We start from the raw sequence: 18,799 nt of genomic DNA, 5'->3' as shown, positions 1-18,799 counted from the left end.
CCTGGTCAGTAGTTGACCAGGGGAACATCTCTGATATTGAGAAAGCTACTTTATTGGTTTTACAACACTGCTTTACTTTTCGATGTGCCACCATTATTGTAAAGCAAATGGAGTAGTTGATATGACACTCTTTGCTATTTGGTGCATGTATGAATACATTGTAGTTGTAGAGACTCCTGTTATTATTCGGGAGGCCCTCTTGAGGCATTGTATTAAGGGGTTTAGGCACTATGTCCCCCATGTGTATTCATCAGTTTCATAAATGAAGGCTTGAGGGCAGCTGCATAACCCTTATTTCAAAAAAAAAAAAGGCACTTTATTCAAAAATGAGTCTACAAACTTAGAAAATTACTTTATTGTTGTTTATATACAGTTACTAGCAGAGCAAAACAAAAGACTATGGTTGATGATACCCTTAAAAGACGTTTGTATGGTCGTTTGAGTACGCAATTATGATATGAACCAAATGCCACATCTTAAATTTGCTTAATAGTATGTCTCATTGCTTGTAAGCTACTAAAAAGACACCGATCTAAACAAATCTTTGATAATTACCAAATGCCTTGATAGCAAAATGAAAATTTCGGACTGATGCTCAAACCATAAAGCGGTTGAAGCTTGGTCATTCCTTATTTATGAATGTTCAGCAAGATGACAAAACTTCCGCAAAGCAGGCTGTACACCTTTAGGATTGGAACTCCATGTCTCACATGTACACCTTGCTAGGCACAAGATGTCGCCAACCCTTCATCAAAAACCATTGGTGTTAAGTGTTGTTCTTTTTTGGAGGTGGTTTAGGGGGTTGAGGCGAATATCGGTGAGAGATTTAGCATTCTTTAGTGGGATCTTGCTATAGAAGCTCTTAATATTGGTAGAGGATTAAGGTGATTTGATCATAGGCACGATGTTAATAGAAGTCTTGTTTGTTTATGTTGACCAACCATTGGATAGTTTCAACATTTGTTAAGAATTCGCTAAATGTTTTTAGCTGTTTCAAACACAAACTTAACCTATAATTCGGTAGCACATGATCAAACATAATACAATGCCTCACTCATTCCCAACCGAAATGTTGCTCAGCTGAAGATGGTCAGAGGACTTCACTAAATTCGGAGAGTAATTTCGCCGACCTTAGTGAAGTCGCCGGAATGTGGCGGCACCGGCGGGAAAGTGCAACTGCGAGTGTGTTAAAAAAAGAAAAGAAAAAAAAAGGGAGGGGTTACAAATCCACTGCCACGTGTTGACTTCAAACTGACTTCTCCATTCGCTTTTCCTACTCATTTACGCACCCAAAGGCCAAAACCACCATCTCCGATCTCAAATTCTCCGACGAGTCAAAACCCAAATGGACCCAGCCGCACCCGAATCCCAATCCCTAACCCTCTCGACCGATCCCCTAAGCGACCAGTTCTCCTCCCTCAACGACCTCGCCCACGAGCTCGCCTCCCTCCAGGACCTCGCCACCCGCGGCTCCTGGCGCTCCATTCTCGACAAGGTCGCCGTCGCCCGAGCCCAGTCCCTCCTCAACAAGCCCCACGACCACCTCGTCTACTTCACCTACAACGTCCTCGCCTTGACCAAACTGCGTCGTTTCACCGAAGCCGCGTCCGAGATCGACTCCCTAGAAGACCTCAACAGCTCCCGGTACCGTTACGAGGGGTATCCGAATGTGTACCCCAACCGGGTCGGGTCTCTGGTGCCGTTCTCGCTGCGGTGGCTTTATGCGTTAATGCCGATCAAGTTGGGCCGGCGGCAGGATGGGCTGGACCGGCTGTACGTGCTCTTGGACTTTGTGAGGAGTAAGGTGAAGGAGAAAGGAGAGATTGGGAGTGTGAGTGTGAGTGTGTGGAAGAGGAGGGAGGTGTTTGTGATGAATGGGATAATTGGGGTTCATTTGAATCAGAAGGAGTTGGCTGCTTGCTTCAGCTTGATTAAGGACTTGTTGAACCGGGATTACACGGACCCGGTTCTGGTTTCGAAGCTCGGGTACATTCAGATGCAAATGGGGGACCTAGAGGGAGCGAAGAGCTCGTTCAATGTGGTGCAGGGGTTGGTGGATAAGGAAGGTGAAGTGGGAAGTGAGTTGAGGAACTTAGTGAGCAGGAACAAGGCGTTGATTTACATGGTGGGGAAGGACTATGTGTCGGCGGTGAGGGAGTATGAGGAGTGCATTGAGAGGGATGGGAGTGACGTCGTGGCGATTAATAACAAGTCTCTTTGCTTGATGTACTTGAGGGACTTGTCGGATTCGATCAAGGTGTTGGAGAATGCGCTGGAGAGAGTGCCTACGGTGGCGTTGAACGAGACGCTTGTGGTGAATTTGTGTAGTATGTATGAGCTGGCTTATGTTAATCATGGGGATATTAAGAGGACGCTCAGTAGCTGGATTGCCAGGGTCGCTCCTGATGATTTTGATTCGGCTTCTACAAGGATTTGATATCAGGTAGCTTCGTGCCTTTCTAATTTGGGCTTATGCATATTGTATGTCTCACATTGTTGAAGAAATGAGTGAGCTTTTGAGGGTAGGACTGAGCTTTGATACGTGTAATTTGGTGCGAAGTGAATAACCCACTTCCTTGGATGTTTTATGAATTTGGAAATTAGTAATGATCAAGTAATTCGTGCATATTCTTGTGAAATTCTAATTCATCTTTCAATTTGAAACTTGAAAATTGTTAATTTAATTCCATAAATCTTCTGGCACATTTTAATACTATGATTGTGTTCTTACAAGCTCTGATAGCTTTGCTAAACATATTAGGATATGTAACAACTAGGTGAAGCTTATGCAGCTTTGAAGAAAACGTGAGCGTTTGCTGATGAGGTTAATGGTCTGCTCAACTTTTTTGTTAGTCTCAGTATCATTGTTCTTATCTAGTACCAGACTTCCTCTAGGAACATAATATGATGCCTACAACACAAGGTGGATGACATCTAGGATTATGGTGGGTTTAGAAGGAGATTTTTAGAAATAGAGTAGTGATCAAAGACAGGAAATTTATAGTTGCTGTATAGTTCCTGAGAAGTTTGTGAAAGAGAGGACAAGAGAGAGAACAAGGTAGGAGAGGACTTATCAAGGCGCCAAACCTTCAACAGCGCTTGGTTTTCATTCATTCTGAAATATGATTTTCTGCATAAGTGATAGCTTCAGTACTGGTGGTGGTGATTTTCGTTTTTACTCAGATCATGTATTTTAGTATAACACAATAAAACTTGATATACAATCAGTTTTTTGCTAGAAACACGAAGATTGTCTTTATAACTATTGCTGTGCTAGAAGCTTTCTTCTCCCTAGTTATGATTAGGTGTGCTGTTTACATTCATTGTTTCATGTTAAAGGTGGATTGTTCATCTATGGCATCCCTTGAGAATAAATGCATTGTGCAATCCTGTGCACTTTTTCAACCAAATAGGCGTCGTTTGGCTTATTTTAATTGTTTTGAATGCACTACTGATCAGGATTTTGGTGTTAATGAATTGGCATCTACTTACGTTTGAACAAAAATTATAGTTTCTTTGATGAAGTTAATGGTATTTATCTAGAATGAGGCTTCTCTTTGTAACTGAAAGCCATATTTGATGTACTTATCTACACAAAATCCTGTATTTGAAGTTTTAAACTACTAATTCTCAAGTTGGTCGAAAGAGATGGCTGGTTTTTGTTTCAGTGCATGTTTATGAGAAATCTTAAAGTTTTTCTTTTCCTGACAAACTACCATATAATAAGGAAGTAAAGTAAAGACAAACTTCCATATATAGTTATATGCCTGAATTATATTAACTATAGTGCTAATGCAGTCAATCATCACAGGCATTTGATTACTTGGTTACAGTAAAAAGTGGGGGTGGAGTTCGGTTACAGGGTTGCCCATTGATAAGTGGATTGGAAATATTCATTGGCGAAACGCTAATGTTCATAGTGAAACACCCAAGGAGAGCTAAAGTAGGAAAAAATACAATAGAAGTTTTTGTTTTTGTTTTGAAGGAAGTATGACACTCCTAAAAGCTTTCTTTGCTTTTGGTTTTGCTTGTTTTCGTTGTTTGTTTCATTATGAGCATGGGTGGTGAGCCCTGTGAATATGTTTTAGTTGTTCAGCAATAGCTGACTGCTCGGCTCTGGTCAACTCCAGGACCAAATTCCAAATTCTGCCACTTTCTCCAACCATAGCTTTTATCCCAGCAGTTTCAAATGCTTGAGTTACTGATTGCATTGGTACAAAAATTAACCTTGCACCACTCAACAATCTTGTCCTTCATTGCAAGATGAAGTCTTGGACAACTAGTGATTCAGGTTCATATATTGAAAAAAGTTGTCATCTCTTTGGATTCCAATAGGAGTCCAGTCAACTCTTTTTCCAGACCAAATTGCTTATCTGAGACTATATTGTATATACTAAATCCTAGACTTGTAGATGTACAAACGGATAACTGTTCCATTTGTATATAGCATTTTACCTTATATATGTATGACTATGAGCAGTTAGCACACCTAGTAGGGTGCTTCTGTCAATAGTTAACTGTTGAGCAAATGATAAACCATGTTGAGAAGCTAAACACAAATGGTTGTGGCCTTGTATTCTCTAAACCATACGTTATGCCAGAAACTCTAATAAATTAGGCTCTGGTAAAACATATGGTTGGAATTGCTACCCTTGACTAGCTTATGCTTTCATTTCAAAGAATGCATCTGTACTCCCTTGTCCATTCCCTGTATTGATTCGGAATATAATGCAGGGGAGGTATGCTCTTCCATTATTACAATGATATGATGTCAGTATTGATAATTGCAATACCTGAAGATGAAAATTATTTGAGTAGGCTCGTATTTGGTTATCCAGATTTCAGGGATTTCTTGAATATGTTGTGCTATTGTAGAGTCTGGTCATGATCTAGTGCTAGCTCCGGAGCACTCTTATTGGTCTATACGTCCAAGTAAATTCATGGTTAATGTAGTCCTTATAATGATGCTGATCAATTACTAACTGTAATGGCCTTGATTATTCAGTTCTGTTTGTCATCTTTGATTTGTTTTGTCCCACCTTCCTTCTAAGCTCCATATGGATTTGTATTATTCAGTATCTGTAAACCCTCATTTGTACTTATCTTGCTGTTAAATTATCATCACAATACATTTTCTGTTTCTTAGCTCAATTCCTTTCACCTATCCCGCCGCACCAGTGAGATTGCTTAAATGTAAAGCTACATGTCCATAACCCATTCTTGTTCCTTCTGAAGTTGTCTCTTGCGTAGTCCTACTGAAAAAGCATGTTCTGTATATGTCTACTACTTTACTTAGTCAAGTGGAATGGTTTTGTTGAATGACTATGATTATTTCGAAGAAAAAAGGCTGAGTGAATAGTTAGAATTTGGTAGCAACAACTCTTATTTGAAATTTAAAAGAAACAAAAAAGAGGTTTCTTCATAAAGCAGAGGAATTCTGGAGCAGAGGTTAGTTGGGGAGAAATGACCATAAGAAGTGTTCAAAGGAGGTACGATAACCAAAGAGGGTTGTTTAATTTTTGACTAGTAATTGGCCAAAAGAACATCTTGAAAAAAGAAAATTTGAAGTCTTGACTGGTCGCACATGAAGCAGTCATTGCATAAAGTTGAAGTTGCAATGTACTTGTCACGTTCACCCACTCTCCAAAGTAGGTGAGCATGCGCTGTTGAATGTTAACTATGTTTATCATTCAATAGCAAGCTCTCCTATTTGTTTCGATTTTGAGAGTGTAGGAATTCGAATTTGGAACTTCACTTGAATAATAGTAAATAAAATATTGAATTCAAAATTTTACGAATTCAAACTCCTAAAATAAGCACTTGCAAGATATAAAAGTGCATATATAGTGTATCATCCCGCTTACGGAAAATTTTCAAACATTTAGAATGTCCAAGAATTGGAATTCGACTTGAACTGCAAATGTTTGAGCGTAATCTGCCTTATGTTTTACAAAAAAATAGGTCTCTCTTCAAAATAGTTGATGAAAATATATTGAACTGTTGGATAAGAACATGAGACCTCATTAGTATTGGAAAGATACGTTGGTTCGACATATCTCCGTAGCTACGTAAAATTTGACGTAAATGGATAAATTCTACAACACATTGATGTATCAATACGTCATATATATTAAATTTAATATACGGGTAGATTGACTTTATGCATAAGTAGACTAGCTTGACTTGATTTCAAATTAGTTTACCACTGCATCGAGCTACTTCACCCTTGTATTGAACTAATTTACTTAATGTATCAATACATTAATATACCATACACGAACCCATATCTTCATATTGAAGATTTTTTTTTATAGCATGCAACAACTAATAAACGAACGAACTAGGACAGTACGACCCGTAAACGGTATTGGTAGACATCCATTTCCACAAACGTAACCTAACCTTAAAGATTTCAATTTGCTTCAATTTTCCCACCAACCCCCGAAAATGGCCAAGCACAATCTCTTCTTAAATAATCTTCACTCACAGCGAAAACAATCCCCTGCTAACTCCCGTCCTCCTCCTCCAACTTCCCATGGCCACTTCCTCCTCCTCCTCCACCATCGCACGCCTCAGCTTCTCCACAACCCGATTCCCGGGACCCGAACCCGGCCCCGACCCGAAATCCCTATCTTTCCATTCTCGCCCCCGCACGTGTCTTCCTCTCAAGCACAGCTCGGAACGACCGTCAAGATCTGTTGTGAGGGCAGTCGCGGTTACTGGGAGTGACCAAGCAATGGAGATCGATATTTCTCTCAGCCCGAGAGTCAACTCCATCAAGCCGTCGAAGACCGTCGCGATCACCGACCAGGCCACCGCTCTCGTCCAGGCCGGCGTCCCCGTGATCCGATTAGCCGCCGGCGAGCCCGATTTCGATACTCCTTCTGCCGTGGCTGAGGTACTTGCTGGCTCCAATACTATGTGAATTCGAGTGTGAAATTACGGTTTTAAGATTATTGCGTTTTGAAATAGGCGGGGATCAATGCGATTCGGGAGGGGTATACCCGGTACACACCAAATGCAGGGACTTTGGAGCTGCGCCAGGCGATTTGTCATAAGCTGCAAGGTTGGAGTTTTTTCGAATTTTTTGTTTTTCGATTTTCGTTGAGTTTTGGAGTTTGTGAGTGATGATTGGGTTTGTGCAGAGGAGAACGGGATATCTTACGCACCGGATCAGGTTTTGGTTAGTAATGGAGCCAAGCAGTGTATTGATCAAGCAGTGCAGGCAGTTTGTGCACCAGGAGATGAGGTTAAATGGCTCAATACCCAAGCCTGAATTATCATTTTCGTCTTTATTTACTTAAAGTTTGGAACTTTGCACGAAAACAGAACTTCAGTGTCTGATTGAATGATGAAGAAATGCCTTTTTGCTTATCTGTTTTTCGGTCTGTGGCTCTGTATGGTAGTGGTTGTCAGTCGGTTGTATTGAATAACTGTTGTGATTGTGGCTCATATTTGCGCAAAAACATGTAACTCACAGGTTATAATTCCAGCTCCATTTTGGGTGAGTTACCCGGAAATTGCAAGGAAGGCTGATGCAACTCCTGTGATTCTTCAAACGAGCATATCTGAGAATTTTCTATTGGATCCCAAGGTTCTCGAGTCCAAGCTCACTGAAAGGTCAAGAGTGCTGATTCTTTGTTCTCCATCCAACCCAACAGGATCTGTTTACCCCAAGAAATTGCTTGAGGATATTGCTCAAATTGTAGCAAGGCATCCCAGGCTTCTGGTACATTCACTCTACCTAAACTGAAAAACCTGCATTTTGATACCTCTTATTTGACATTTGAATCCTGAAATTCTAACCTGTTTCGTTCAGGTCCTGTCTGATGAAATTTATGAGCACATAATATATGCACCAGCAACTCACACGAGCTTTGCATCTTTGCCAGGCATGTGGGAGAGGACTTTGACAGTCAATGGGTTTTCTAAGGTAGTTATATACTCAAGACCATGACGATTTCATATTGTTCTTTGTTCAGCATCTCTTCTATGATAAGTTTCAGATATACTGTAGAAAAAATTAGGTTTGAATCTGAAGCTGACATTTAGAAGGTGGTACCTTGTAGGCCTTTGCAATGACTGGTTGGCGACTTGGATATATTGCTGGTCCTAAACACTTTATCGCAGCATGTAATAAGATCCAGAGTCAGGTATTTTGACCTTCACTAATCCTGTTTTCCCTTATATATATATATATATGTGTGTATATTTATATATTGTTTTCATACAAATTTCATTTTTTCTTGTTATGTTCCTCTCATTTAACCTGTGGTGATGGAGAAACTGCATTTCTATGCATTCTTAGCTTTTACCTGTTTATACATTTCTGCAATTTGGACTTTTCTGTTTACATTTTTTTGCTGCGTAGTTGTATCGAGAGAGTGAAAAAGTTAGGTAGGTTCCCGCTTTACTTCTGTTGATTCTGTATTGCAAAATGTTGAAAAATTGATAATATCATAGCTATGCAAGAGGCAAAGTATCCAACTGCATATGTGCTTTGATTTTAGTGTTATTTTTTCAGCGGTTCAGAATATATGTTCCTTGATATTTAAACCCACTACTTATTCCTAGAGTGAAATTTATCATAGGAATAAATAGTGGGTCTAGATAGTGGGGAGGAGAGCCTCAAGAAATAGGTAGTATCATGTATTAATGTATTAATGTATATGGTTAAGACTGAGAAAAGCATAGTAATGGGGAGGAGAGCCTCAATAAATAGGTAGTATGTTGGAACTCATTTGGGACTCTTAACTAAAGCCTCATGATTCTTGGCCATTGCTCATCTTCTCATTAACTGACTCAATTGTGTTCTGAATTGTGTGTGCTCTGTTCGGGCTCTAGATTTAGCATGAGAACAACTGATGGGACTAAATAACATCACAACCGAGAATGGGTGATGGACTGGTAAATGAAATCAAAGTTGATTTGTTGATCCAGGGATTAGAACAGTGTTATACAGAGAATCCCATAGTTGCTATCATATAGTGGATTGGCCATATGGCTTACAACTATTCCCAAAGCTTAAGGTATTTGAATGTGAGACACCGGTTCTATATTGGTAGTTGCAGGTATTTGTACTCAGGGGCTTCCATTCATGGTAAATTTTGTTAGTTAGCCATTGGAATGTCCAAGTATTACCGCTTTTTGCTAATTAATTCCATCCAATTGAACATTTGTTTCGTCGAGTCTTCTTGTTTTCTCTTGTTGTTCTTTGGTCAGACCAATGAGTATCATTGATGCTGTTAAGCTCTAGGTATGCACTATGCAGCAGGATTTTGGTCTTTCTGTTGGACACCTTGATCCTCATTTTGAGTCTTCTACTCCTTGTTGTCTTCTTCCTTTTCAGTTCATTATCATCTTATATGTCTCGTGTGCCCCCGGTGGTGTTCCTCCTAATTTCTCAATCAGTCTGTAGATTGTGGTTTGAGGGTCGTGACCGGTTACAGTTTGAGGGGAAATTGAAGGAATGTACACCGTTTATTGGCTCCAAGGACTATCTTCAAGGTTCCTGCCAACGATTATTCCATATTCTAAAACGTACAGGATTAACGCCCATTTAGTAGTCCCGTACACATAGTTATAGTTAGAGTACAAACCTAGGAAACAATTAGCTGTACTTGTGTATGTGTTTGTGCTGGTGTGTGTGATTGTTTGCATGAAAATATCTTAATATATGCCACTATGTGTGTGGGTTTGGGTGTGTGACCAATCCTGGACACTGCTCAATTATAACCAGTCCTACTAAACTTGCCCTTTGCCATCCTTAGTTTAAACTAAAACCTAATGAATGTATGTACAAGCAGAAATATCGGAGCAGAGGTTCATTGTTACATACCATCGATAACTAGATGATAGATGGCTAATTTCTATATTTGTCATTGGAAATAAGGAATTATTAGTTAATTTCTGCCTACATTAGAGGTCAACATTTGAATAAGTATGCAAGTGAAGTTTTGGGATTATCTATCATTACGCATTTGTATGTAGATGTAGTGTGTTTGTGTTCGTAGACAGCTAATCCCAATGCAACATGTCATAGTCCACCTCAGGTGCTAGTAGCATATCACAGAAAGCAGGAGTTGCAGCCTTGGGTCTTGGCTATGCTGGTGGAGAGGCAGTTTCTATCATGGTGAAAGCATTCAGAGAGCGACGGGATTTCTTGGTGAAAAGCTTAGGTGAACTTGCTGGTGTTAAGATTTCAGAACCCAAGGTGCCTACTTTGGTTTTCTTGTTTTCTCTTTCTTATTTTCTTTTGCCCCTTGTTTGGTGAATATAAATTTTGCATGGGATTCAATTTCTGTCTTCACTTGATTTTTACTCTTTCTATTTCTTTGATATTATCTTATTTCTGACTTTCAGGGAGCTTTCTATCTCTTCCTCGATTTCAGCTGTTACTATGGAACAGAGGCTGATGGGTTTGGTAAAATAGAGGATTCTGAGTCCTTATGCAAATACCTGCTTGACAAGGGTCAGGTATGTTTTACTCTGCTGCTTTCGGATTACTTTTCCAGAAAAGCAATAATGGTGCCAATAGTTTGTGAATCTCTCGATGAATGGCATAGCGAGTTTCAGTTCTCATACTTGGGTTATTGCTGTTGTTGATTTGCAGGTTGCACTAGTGCCGGGGGATGCATTTGGAGATGACACCTGTATACGAATCTCCTATGCAGCATCCCTCTCAACCGTACAGGCAGCTGTGGAAAGAATTAAGAAGGCACTCATAGTGCTGAAGCCTGCTGCCCGTAGTTGACCTAAACAAAATGCCACTGGCCGGTAATGTTGTAATTGCTCCAATTGTGCCTTCAAATTCTGTATTCTAGCATTTGCGTTTTGAAATTTGCCCTTAGTAAACATGAAGACATCCACAATAACGAATCCAGTCCTGTATCTTTAGTTATGCATGTAATTAAAGGTGTGTACATTTTGCTGAATCTGATTTTTGGACTTCTACCATTTTTTGGAATGGGGTGTCATAGAATCCCATTATGGGCAACATCATTCTTATGGTTTTTTCATATAAAAGTTGAAACCATGAAGTGAGGTTTCTTGATTGATTATTATATGTGAAGTATCTGCAAATTGTTCTTGTAGTCCTATTCACATTCACTCCGTCTTACCTGAAAAGTAAATCAATTGTGAAAGGCTTATAAGTTGTCATGATTCCATCCTTAAATATGATGAGAAAGGGGAGAAGGCATCATGTTATTTGAATTTTTCTAATTTTTTGACATTTTAACTTGGACAAATTTAAGATTAATTCAAGCTGAGGCTAGCTCGAGCTCATCCCACAATTGACCCGATCTGACCTTTGAAAAAGTACTTCAAACTTGAGCCGAGCTCGAACGTGTTAAAACTTAAAAAACATATCAGCCGAGCTTGATCATATTGGTATATCCTTGGCTCAGCTTGGCTCATTTACAATGTGAGTTTAATTCCTGCACATTATCCCTTCCACTTTTAAGTTATATGTTCCGTGTAATATTGCATTAATCGTTTGGTGATGATCAGGTTTGATAAAGAGAATGAAAATGATGGTTGACGAAATCTGTTTATGATACGAATCACTAACTTGAATTCACTTCACATCTGCATCTAGCCAAAGCAATAAGTGAATCAATGAATCATGTGATAAGGCTTGTAAGTTTCTATTCGTTAATAGGAGAAGGAGCTAGATCTCCTCTGGAGAGGGGAAAAGAGGAGAGACAGGAAAGAGAGAAAGCATATTCAAAAAATATATAGGGAGCATACTCCAGCCTCAGAGACGTTGCTTCTCATGTTCCAACATATTCAGCTACATATTCTTCAAAACCTCTCAGAAAGTAAAGGTTCCCAAAAAGCAGAGGATTAGAAAGAGGAACAGCAATTTTCGTCCACCTGGAAGTGCTTTTTGTATGACATCTTTAACAAGCTAAGCACTAAACGACTCCTCAAGCTATTAGCCTAAAATCCTGACTTAAACTACAAGTCAATCAAATCTCAAATAGGAGGAGTTCCCTTTCTTCTCCTCTCTCCTTTCTCTTTTCCCCTTCTTCCTCGACCCTTTATATAACCTGCACATAATAATGGTTATGAAAATTACCAAAATCCTGACAAACCCAATTGAAATAATAGCTAGCTATAGCCTCAAATGGACTACCCTTCTACATCATCATGCAAAGAAAGCACATCAACAGAGATTGTGTTCTTTGACATAGAAACAAATGTACCCAATAGAGTTGGACAACGGTTCTGGGTATTAGAATTTGGGGCAATTGTTGTTTGCCCTCGAAAGCTTGTCGAGCTAGACAGCTATAGCAGCCTCATTAGGCCAGCAGACTTGTCTGCAGTACCCTCAAGGTCCGGTCGATGTGACGGGATCACTAAGGATGTTGTTGCAAATGCACCTACGTTTGAGCAAGTTGCTGATAAGATATTCAGCATTTTGAATGGCAGAATTTGGGCAGGTCATAACATCCAGCGGTTCGATTGTGCTCGCATTAAGGAGGCGTTTTCGGACATTGGTAGGCCTGCGCCTACCCCTGTTGGGATGATAGACTCTCTAGGGGTACTAACTGAGAAGTTTGGCAGAAGAGCTGGCAATATGAAGGTATGTTGCAAGAAAAATTTGAACTATATAGGTATTTTGAGGTTTAGTTATATCATGCATGCACTCAATTTTTATTTGCTTTTGGCTTCGAGAATGTTCTAAACTAATATTAACTTGATCTGTATATGTTTAGATGGCATCATTGGCAACTTACTTCAAGCTTGGGCAGCAAAAGCACAGGTGAGGAATCACATTTTGGTTTTTAGTAATCTCAAATCGTTATCTGAATACTCCCATGTGATATCAGAATTCAGATATACAATATTAACGTTTTATTGTGTATCAATGAAACAGGAGCCTTGAAGATGTTAGGATGAACCTGGAGGTCCTCAAGAACTGTGCAACTGTGCTGTTTCTGGTATTTTTATTGGACCTTATATTTTCATTTTTCTTCTTATGAGTAAGTGAAGATTTAATTACGCTGTGATATTTACTAGGAAGCAACCCTTCCTAGCGTGTTAGATGGCAACTGGCATGGCTCTCCAACAGTTACAACTCGCAGTAGAAGTAATGGGAAATTGCCATGCCGAGATGAAACAACAAGCCGGAAGTCTCCCCCAACAACTGCTTTTATCGGATATCAAAGAGCAGTTCCATATACTCCAAGGGGGAGTTTGGGAAAGGTTATTCAAATCCTCTATTCATTAGTTATTTTGTAGACTAGCTGTTTAACAATATCAACATCAGAAATGATTTAGAAGACAATGTAAGTGGTAACTACGTATGTGAGACTGTTTGGCAAGAGACTTGATAGCATGCATTTATTTTGAATACAGGTGACAGAAAGGGTAAAGAATCTATTGTGTAGAGCACAAGGAAACCAGCCTCTTAGTAACATATTGAAGCATTCTCATTCACTACTCCGGTGACGAACTGACGATTTACTAATCAAAGGATGGAGAGAAACTAATGAGATGATTCCCAAACCAATGCAATGCCATGGACAGCAATACATGCTTGTGTAGACAGATGCCTAGTCGAACTTGTTAGCACTAACTGTCTACAGAATTAGCTGTTCGATTAAATTTATTGATTTGTTATTCATTTATTCGAGCCTTGGAAATGTCCCACAAGTTAGATAGCACAATGCCAATGCAAAACAATAGTGCAGCTGTGCTGTTACTCTTGCAAATCACTGCCAAATCCAATTTCAGGAGCCATTTATTTGAAAAGAAAATTCACAGTCTCAAAGTACGGATTTTGCAATTACATATAAACATTTCTAGGAGTAGTAGGCAACCAATTTATTCCGTCTCACCTTGCTGGTTGTCTACTACTATAAGTGAGAAGATTGAAACTATTCTCATCACACTAGTTACGTCCCATCTTCATGTATTTACAAAAGTAGGATGGGACTATAGATCGTAGTATCACACAAACGTTAAGCAAAGCAACAAGTAATGCAAACAAGATTGATCGATACAGATCAACACACATTTTCGAAGAAATTGATTAACAAGTGGTAGCAATTTTTCCAGAGAAAGTTGCAGCCACAGCTTCTGCAACAGTCACAAAAACCCTTCCTCCGATTTTTCCCACAAAGTTGGAGAGCTTCAGTTTGTGAATCACTTGCCACCGAGGGTTTGCAATTGCTAACTGAGAAAGAGAGAGAATGGACACTGGTTTTTAAACGAAGGAGAATGGAAATAAAATGGGGTAACCAAAAGTGTGAAAGAATGAAAAAGCTACCTAGCTCATTTACCTCAATTCCTTCTGATAACAAATTCCTCTGCAGGTCATCTAGGGTAGCTATTCCAGATGTATCAATGTTGATCAAATCTGCACAAAAGTAACAATTAGTGAGACATATACAGTAACAGGAAAATGTGATTTTCTTGAGAGTTAATTCCACGTACTTTTAATTTTCTTAATTAACCACTTACTAGACATGTCAAGAATGACTATTTGAATGGCATCTTTGGTGTTATTTCCTTTCAGGCCTTTTGCTTTGTTTGCAGTTATCCACCTCACAATTCTTGCATTTACAAATACAGATATAATTAAGAAAACATATTCTGCTTTCTGATTAGATTTTTGAGTACTAAATAATAGCAGTACCTTTCTCTAACGAAGTTGGCATTTGCAAAACAAAACAAAGCAGACTTGACACGAACTATCATGATCCCAGGAACCGTGACAGCCATAGGATATTGTTCGGTGTCACAAAACATATCAGTTCCAGGAAGTTTTCCAAGAGTTTCTGTCCCAGGTCGAATCGAGATGAGAATTATCTTTGTGAATGAGATTGCTACCTGCAACGACATACTCACATTATCTTTGGATAATTAAATGTAATACTCTATCATTGGAACTATAAACCCCTCAGACTATAGATCTATGTTCTTAGTTGCACACAAAGTAAGAGTGATTAGTTCATATGTTACCGCGACTAGAAGGCCTATCTCCACTGATGCAAACAGCACTCCAAAGAAGGCTCCTATAGAAGCTAGGAAGTCAAGCTTATCCACCTTCCAGATATTGTAGATTTCATTGACATTGATCAGTCCAGGAAGAGCAGACAGAATTATTGAAGCAAGGATTGCTATTGGAGTGAAATACAAGAGCCTTGTCAAAAATTGCAGTGATATGATCACCGTAATGGCCATGACAATGTTTGACACCGGAGTTTCACAACCGGCACTGAAGTTTACGGCAGTACGTGAGAATGAACCTGTTCACATGACAAGGAATTCAACTATATTTTGTATCTTGGTGTAAGCTATCATTGGTATATAATATAAGGCTAAATTTTCCACATATATGGCAAAATATGAGGAGTAGAACATATGGAATGAAGTAAGACTTCAAGCCTTTTGACCAAAAACAAAAGTTTAAGCTAGCGCAGATAGGTGCATACTTTTACTTGTCTAAATTGGTGAAAATGTTGCTCAAAGCTCCTATAAATAATAGGAAAAGATAGAAGTGATTAAATCGAACTTACCAGTTGCAACATAGCAAGAAGTAAGAGATCCAACTATGTTCATGAAACCCATTGACATCATTTCTTTGTTCCCATTGATATGGTACCCTTTTATGGATGAAAAGGATTTTCCAACCGCAATTGCTTCCTGAATTTTGACAAATTCACTCATATATTAATGAAAATGCATTAAGTCAAGACAAACTAATTTGGTACTTCAATTTTAAGGAACGATTATAACCAACCGTGAGTGCAACAAGTGCGACTATGAGTCCAACTTTAGCCACATCTCCAATATAGGGGCTATTGAGCTGTAATAGATGAACTGAGCTAGGATTCAAGCCCTCTTTGATATGTTTTACAATCTTAATCCCATGCTTATCTGCCCTCGTGAGATAAACAATAAGAGTTGACAGTATAACAGATAGGAGAGGAGCCATGGCTGGCAACCAGAAAAGTTTCCTGTTCTTTCTTCCCTGCCAGGATCACCAAGAGTCATGAAAAAAAAGCCAATAAGGAACAAGTAGAATGCACATGAGGTTAAGACTTCAGAGTGTTACCACAAATCTTGAGATTAGGATGAAGCACAGGAATGAGCACCCAAGCATAAAATTATGAGGATTCCACTGTTAAGAAACACAAACAAAAGAAAGAGCATATTATGGAATAATCAATATATAGTCTATGTATAATTGTATACTAATTAATAGGGAGTAATATTTATAAGTTAAATGCTCTCGTGATAGACAATCTGACACGAACTTTTACCAACGGCACAATGTAATTTTTATTTATTTATTTATTTTTTAGTGCATGATAAAGGGACTCTTGTTTGAATGTGTGGTATAACATGTAAGATATTCGGAAAAAGAACACTAGATAATCCTTTAGATCATAAAGAAGGCAAAAGGGACTGTACAGGATGATGAAACGAGGACCAAACAGCTTCCATGACAGAGATAACATCAGTACTGTTTGGAAAGTGAGTGATTCCAAGTAATCCTTTCAGTTGTTGAAGGCCAATTATAATGGCTGCTCCTGCCACGAACCCTATGATTGCAGCATGGGAAAGAAAATCCACAAGAAATCCCAATCTGATGAAAAACCAAAAGAGAATTTCATTTTATGATTAAAAAGTACTAAGCATGCTATATTCACTATTCGGATCGAGCTAGTAATGATACGTGAACCACATTTTGGACTATAGACCACGGGTAGAAGTACTACCTGAAGATTCCGAAGGAAGCTTGAAAGATACCCGTGAAGAAAGTGGCAGTCAAAACAAGCTTGGTGTAAGCAATTGGATCAGCACCAGGATCTTGTAATTTCTGAAGCATTGAGGGCAGGAGCAGTGAAACCACAGCTACAGGTCCAATTGCTATCTCTCTTGAAGTCCCCATTATAGCATATATGAGAGGTGGTACAACACTAGTATCTGATAAGATCACAAGCAAAGGACTGATGAATATGGTTCAGCCCCATATAAATTCCAAAAAAAAAAAAAAAGGTAACAATTACAAGACTAGTTAAGTAATTATATTACTTACAAAGGCCATATTGAGGATCAAGCTTTGCTAAGGTTGCATATCCTATGCTCTGCACAAAATTCACAATAATTAAGACGTACAGCAGTATAATTAACTCAATTCTAATGTACATGAATGTTTTCATTTGTTGAAGTCCACTATGTCACACCATCTGCCATATTATGTAGTCAGACTATAATTTGAAGGAAAAATTCTACATTATGTTAACAATATGCATGATATATATATACACACACACACACACACAGCCGTTCGAGAGCGGATGTCCGCAACCCAGAAAAAATGCGGACGTCCCTCCTCTTGCGTCGGGAAGGCGGCGATCGCTGCGCTGCGGGTGCCGGACGCACCCTCTGGACATCCCAGACGGCCTCAATCAAGCAGCAAAGGCGAAGGTGATCGGAAACTCAGTGGTGTGTGGCGAGCTCGCCGAAAACCATGGAAGCCCATCGAGCTCGACTTCGAACCCTTCGTCGACGAGTCCAGCCGCTTCTGAACTGCTCCAAGTCGTGCCCTGGTTTCATCTGGCAACAGAAACTCCGCCGTCGCTGCCCGATTGAGGTCGGAGGAGCGACGTTCACACTTTTTCTGGGTTGCAGACGTCCACTTCAGAACCCACCCCTACACACACACACACACACACACATATAATTACAACTTTTAAGACTTAATTACTCACGCAAGAACCTGCTTTATCTAATGAGGAATTTATTTACCTTAATTAGGACTTTTTTTCTAGTTAAAACGTGCGTTGTCAAAGTGTATTATGAGTCCTCAAAGTGGTAATATTACGTGAAATAGGACATATATGTATGAGAAAAGTACTTGGCCGGAACATTAGCATGTAAAAGAACATTACCTTTATGTGCCAGTTTAATTATATGCATGGTCATAAGTTTTGCTTACCTGGGGAATGCAGAGACTTGCTATGGTTAGACCTGCCATTAAATCATGCTTGAACTTCGAAATGCTATAGTTACGACCCCAAACAAGGATAGGAAATATCTCTCGCTGGACTGAAACTACGCTTTTCAGCATCGGCTGGCTCTTGAGGGACGAGTACTTGCTTCCACAGTAAGAAATGGTTTCCCTCACAGAGTCCATGAGCTCATGCCATAGACCTGGGGGTTCTGGACCATTCAGTACCCATTGAGACCTATCAACACTACTACTGTTTTTTTCAAGGTCAAGCATATGCTCCTCAGATGAGGCATCAGTAGTGGTTGATTGTTTGAAGTGTTTGGGGGAACCGTGAAGCATGACAATATCTTTTTGGCTCTCTTCACCTGAAAACTCTACAGACTCACGCCACGGACCCGACAGCCGGGGGGCGTTAAGCACCCAATTAGCCTTTTCATCGTCGCTGCAGGCAGCTGCTGAAGAGGCCATTGTTGAGTGAAATTTTCAGGGAAACCTGAAAAGGTGTAATGTATATATGCCTTTCAAAAGATGAAAGACAGGCACTAGAAGTGCAAAGTTTTTGATGCCAAAGTGCATATTGAGTTGAAGGACCTTATTAATTCAATGGTTCAGAACTTAATATTTATTTTAGGCACTACTGAGCTCATAAAGTTCCCCCACTCACCCAATTCTTCTGAAAACAATGACCCTTACATTTACTCAAATTTGGAACCATTTTCTTTATTTTTCCCATAACAGCACATAATATGCATTAAACGTCGGAAATAGGGTCATGTTATTGGTGCCTTCTTTGTTAATCTTGAAATTTCTAGCTCAGTTCACTAG

General features: G+C 39.4%; 4 protein-coding genes across 4 annotated transcripts; 3 read left to right on the top strand and 1 right to left on the bottom strand.

Annotated features, from left to right (window-relative positions):
- Positions 1-1,066: 1,066 nt before the first annotated feature.
- On the top strand, positions 1,067-2,639 carry LOC112188739 (trafficking protein particle complex subunit 12). The gene has a single exon (XM_024327915.2). It carries the CDS (start codon positions 1,346-1,348, stop codon positions 2,435-2,437), a length of 1,092 nt encoding a protein of 363 aa, XP_024183683.1. The 5' UTR covers positions 1,067-1,345; the 3' UTR covers positions 2,438-2,639.
- A 3,814-nt stretch (positions 2,640-6,453) lies between these two features.
- LOC112186138 (bifunctional aspartate aminotransferase and glutamate/aspartate-prephenate aminotransferase) lies at positions 6,454-10,966 on the top strand. Its single transcript, XM_024324492.2, has 9 exons — positions 6,454-6,898; positions 6,973-7,066; positions 7,146-7,249; positions 7,481-7,729; positions 7,820-7,933; positions 8,070-8,153; positions 10,043-10,213; positions 10,363-10,476; positions 10,613-10,966. The coding sequence occupies exons 1-9, from the start codon at positions 6,536-6,538 to the stop codon at positions 10,751-10,753; spliced, it is 1,434 nt and encodes a 477-aa protein (XP_024180260.1). The 5' UTR covers positions 6,454-6,535; the 3' UTR covers positions 10,754-10,966.
- Positions 10,967-11,199: 233 nt separating this feature from the next.
- On the top strand, positions 11,200-13,721 carry LOC112186139 (protein NEN4). The gene is made up of 5 exons (XM_024324494.2): positions 11,200-12,589; positions 12,723-12,769; positions 12,884-12,947; positions 13,027-13,212; positions 13,366-13,721. Exons 1-5 carry the CDS (start codon positions 12,131-12,133, stop codon positions 13,456-13,458), a joined length of 849 nt encoding a protein of 282 aa, XP_024180262.1. The 5' UTR covers positions 11,200-12,130; the 3' UTR covers positions 13,459-13,721.
- A 293-nt stretch (positions 13,722-14,014) lies between these two features.
- LOC112186137 (sulfate transporter 2.1) lies at positions 14,015-18,474 on the bottom strand. The gene is made up of 12 exons (XM_024324491.2): positions 17,960-18,474; positions 17,057-17,105; positions 16,737-16,944; positions 16,429-16,603; positions 16,070-16,135; positions 15,755-15,985; positions 15,531-15,657; positions 14,974-15,260; positions 14,648-14,841; positions 14,473-14,564; positions 14,292-14,368; positions 14,015-14,185 (listed from the first exon to the last, which is right to left on the bottom strand). The coding sequence occupies exons 1-12, from the start codon at positions 18,440-18,442 to the stop codon at positions 14,042-14,044; spliced, it is 2,133 nt and encodes a 710-aa protein (XP_024180259.1). The 5' UTR covers positions 18,443-18,474; the 3' UTR covers positions 14,015-14,041.
- Between the last annotated feature and the right edge of the window lie 325 nt (positions 18,475-18,799).

Source organism: Rosa chinensis, chromosome 2 (genome assembly GCF_002994745.2).
Source record: "Rosa chinensis cultivar Old Blush chromosome 2, RchiOBHm-V2, whole genome shotgun sequence".
In the NCBI taxonomy this organism is placed as follows: Eukaryota; Viridiplantae; Streptophyta; class Magnoliopsida; order Rosales; family Rosaceae; genus Rosa; species Rosa chinensis.
Note: the sequence above shows the minus strand (reverse complement) of the source record. Positions and strands in the feature narration are given on the sequence as shown.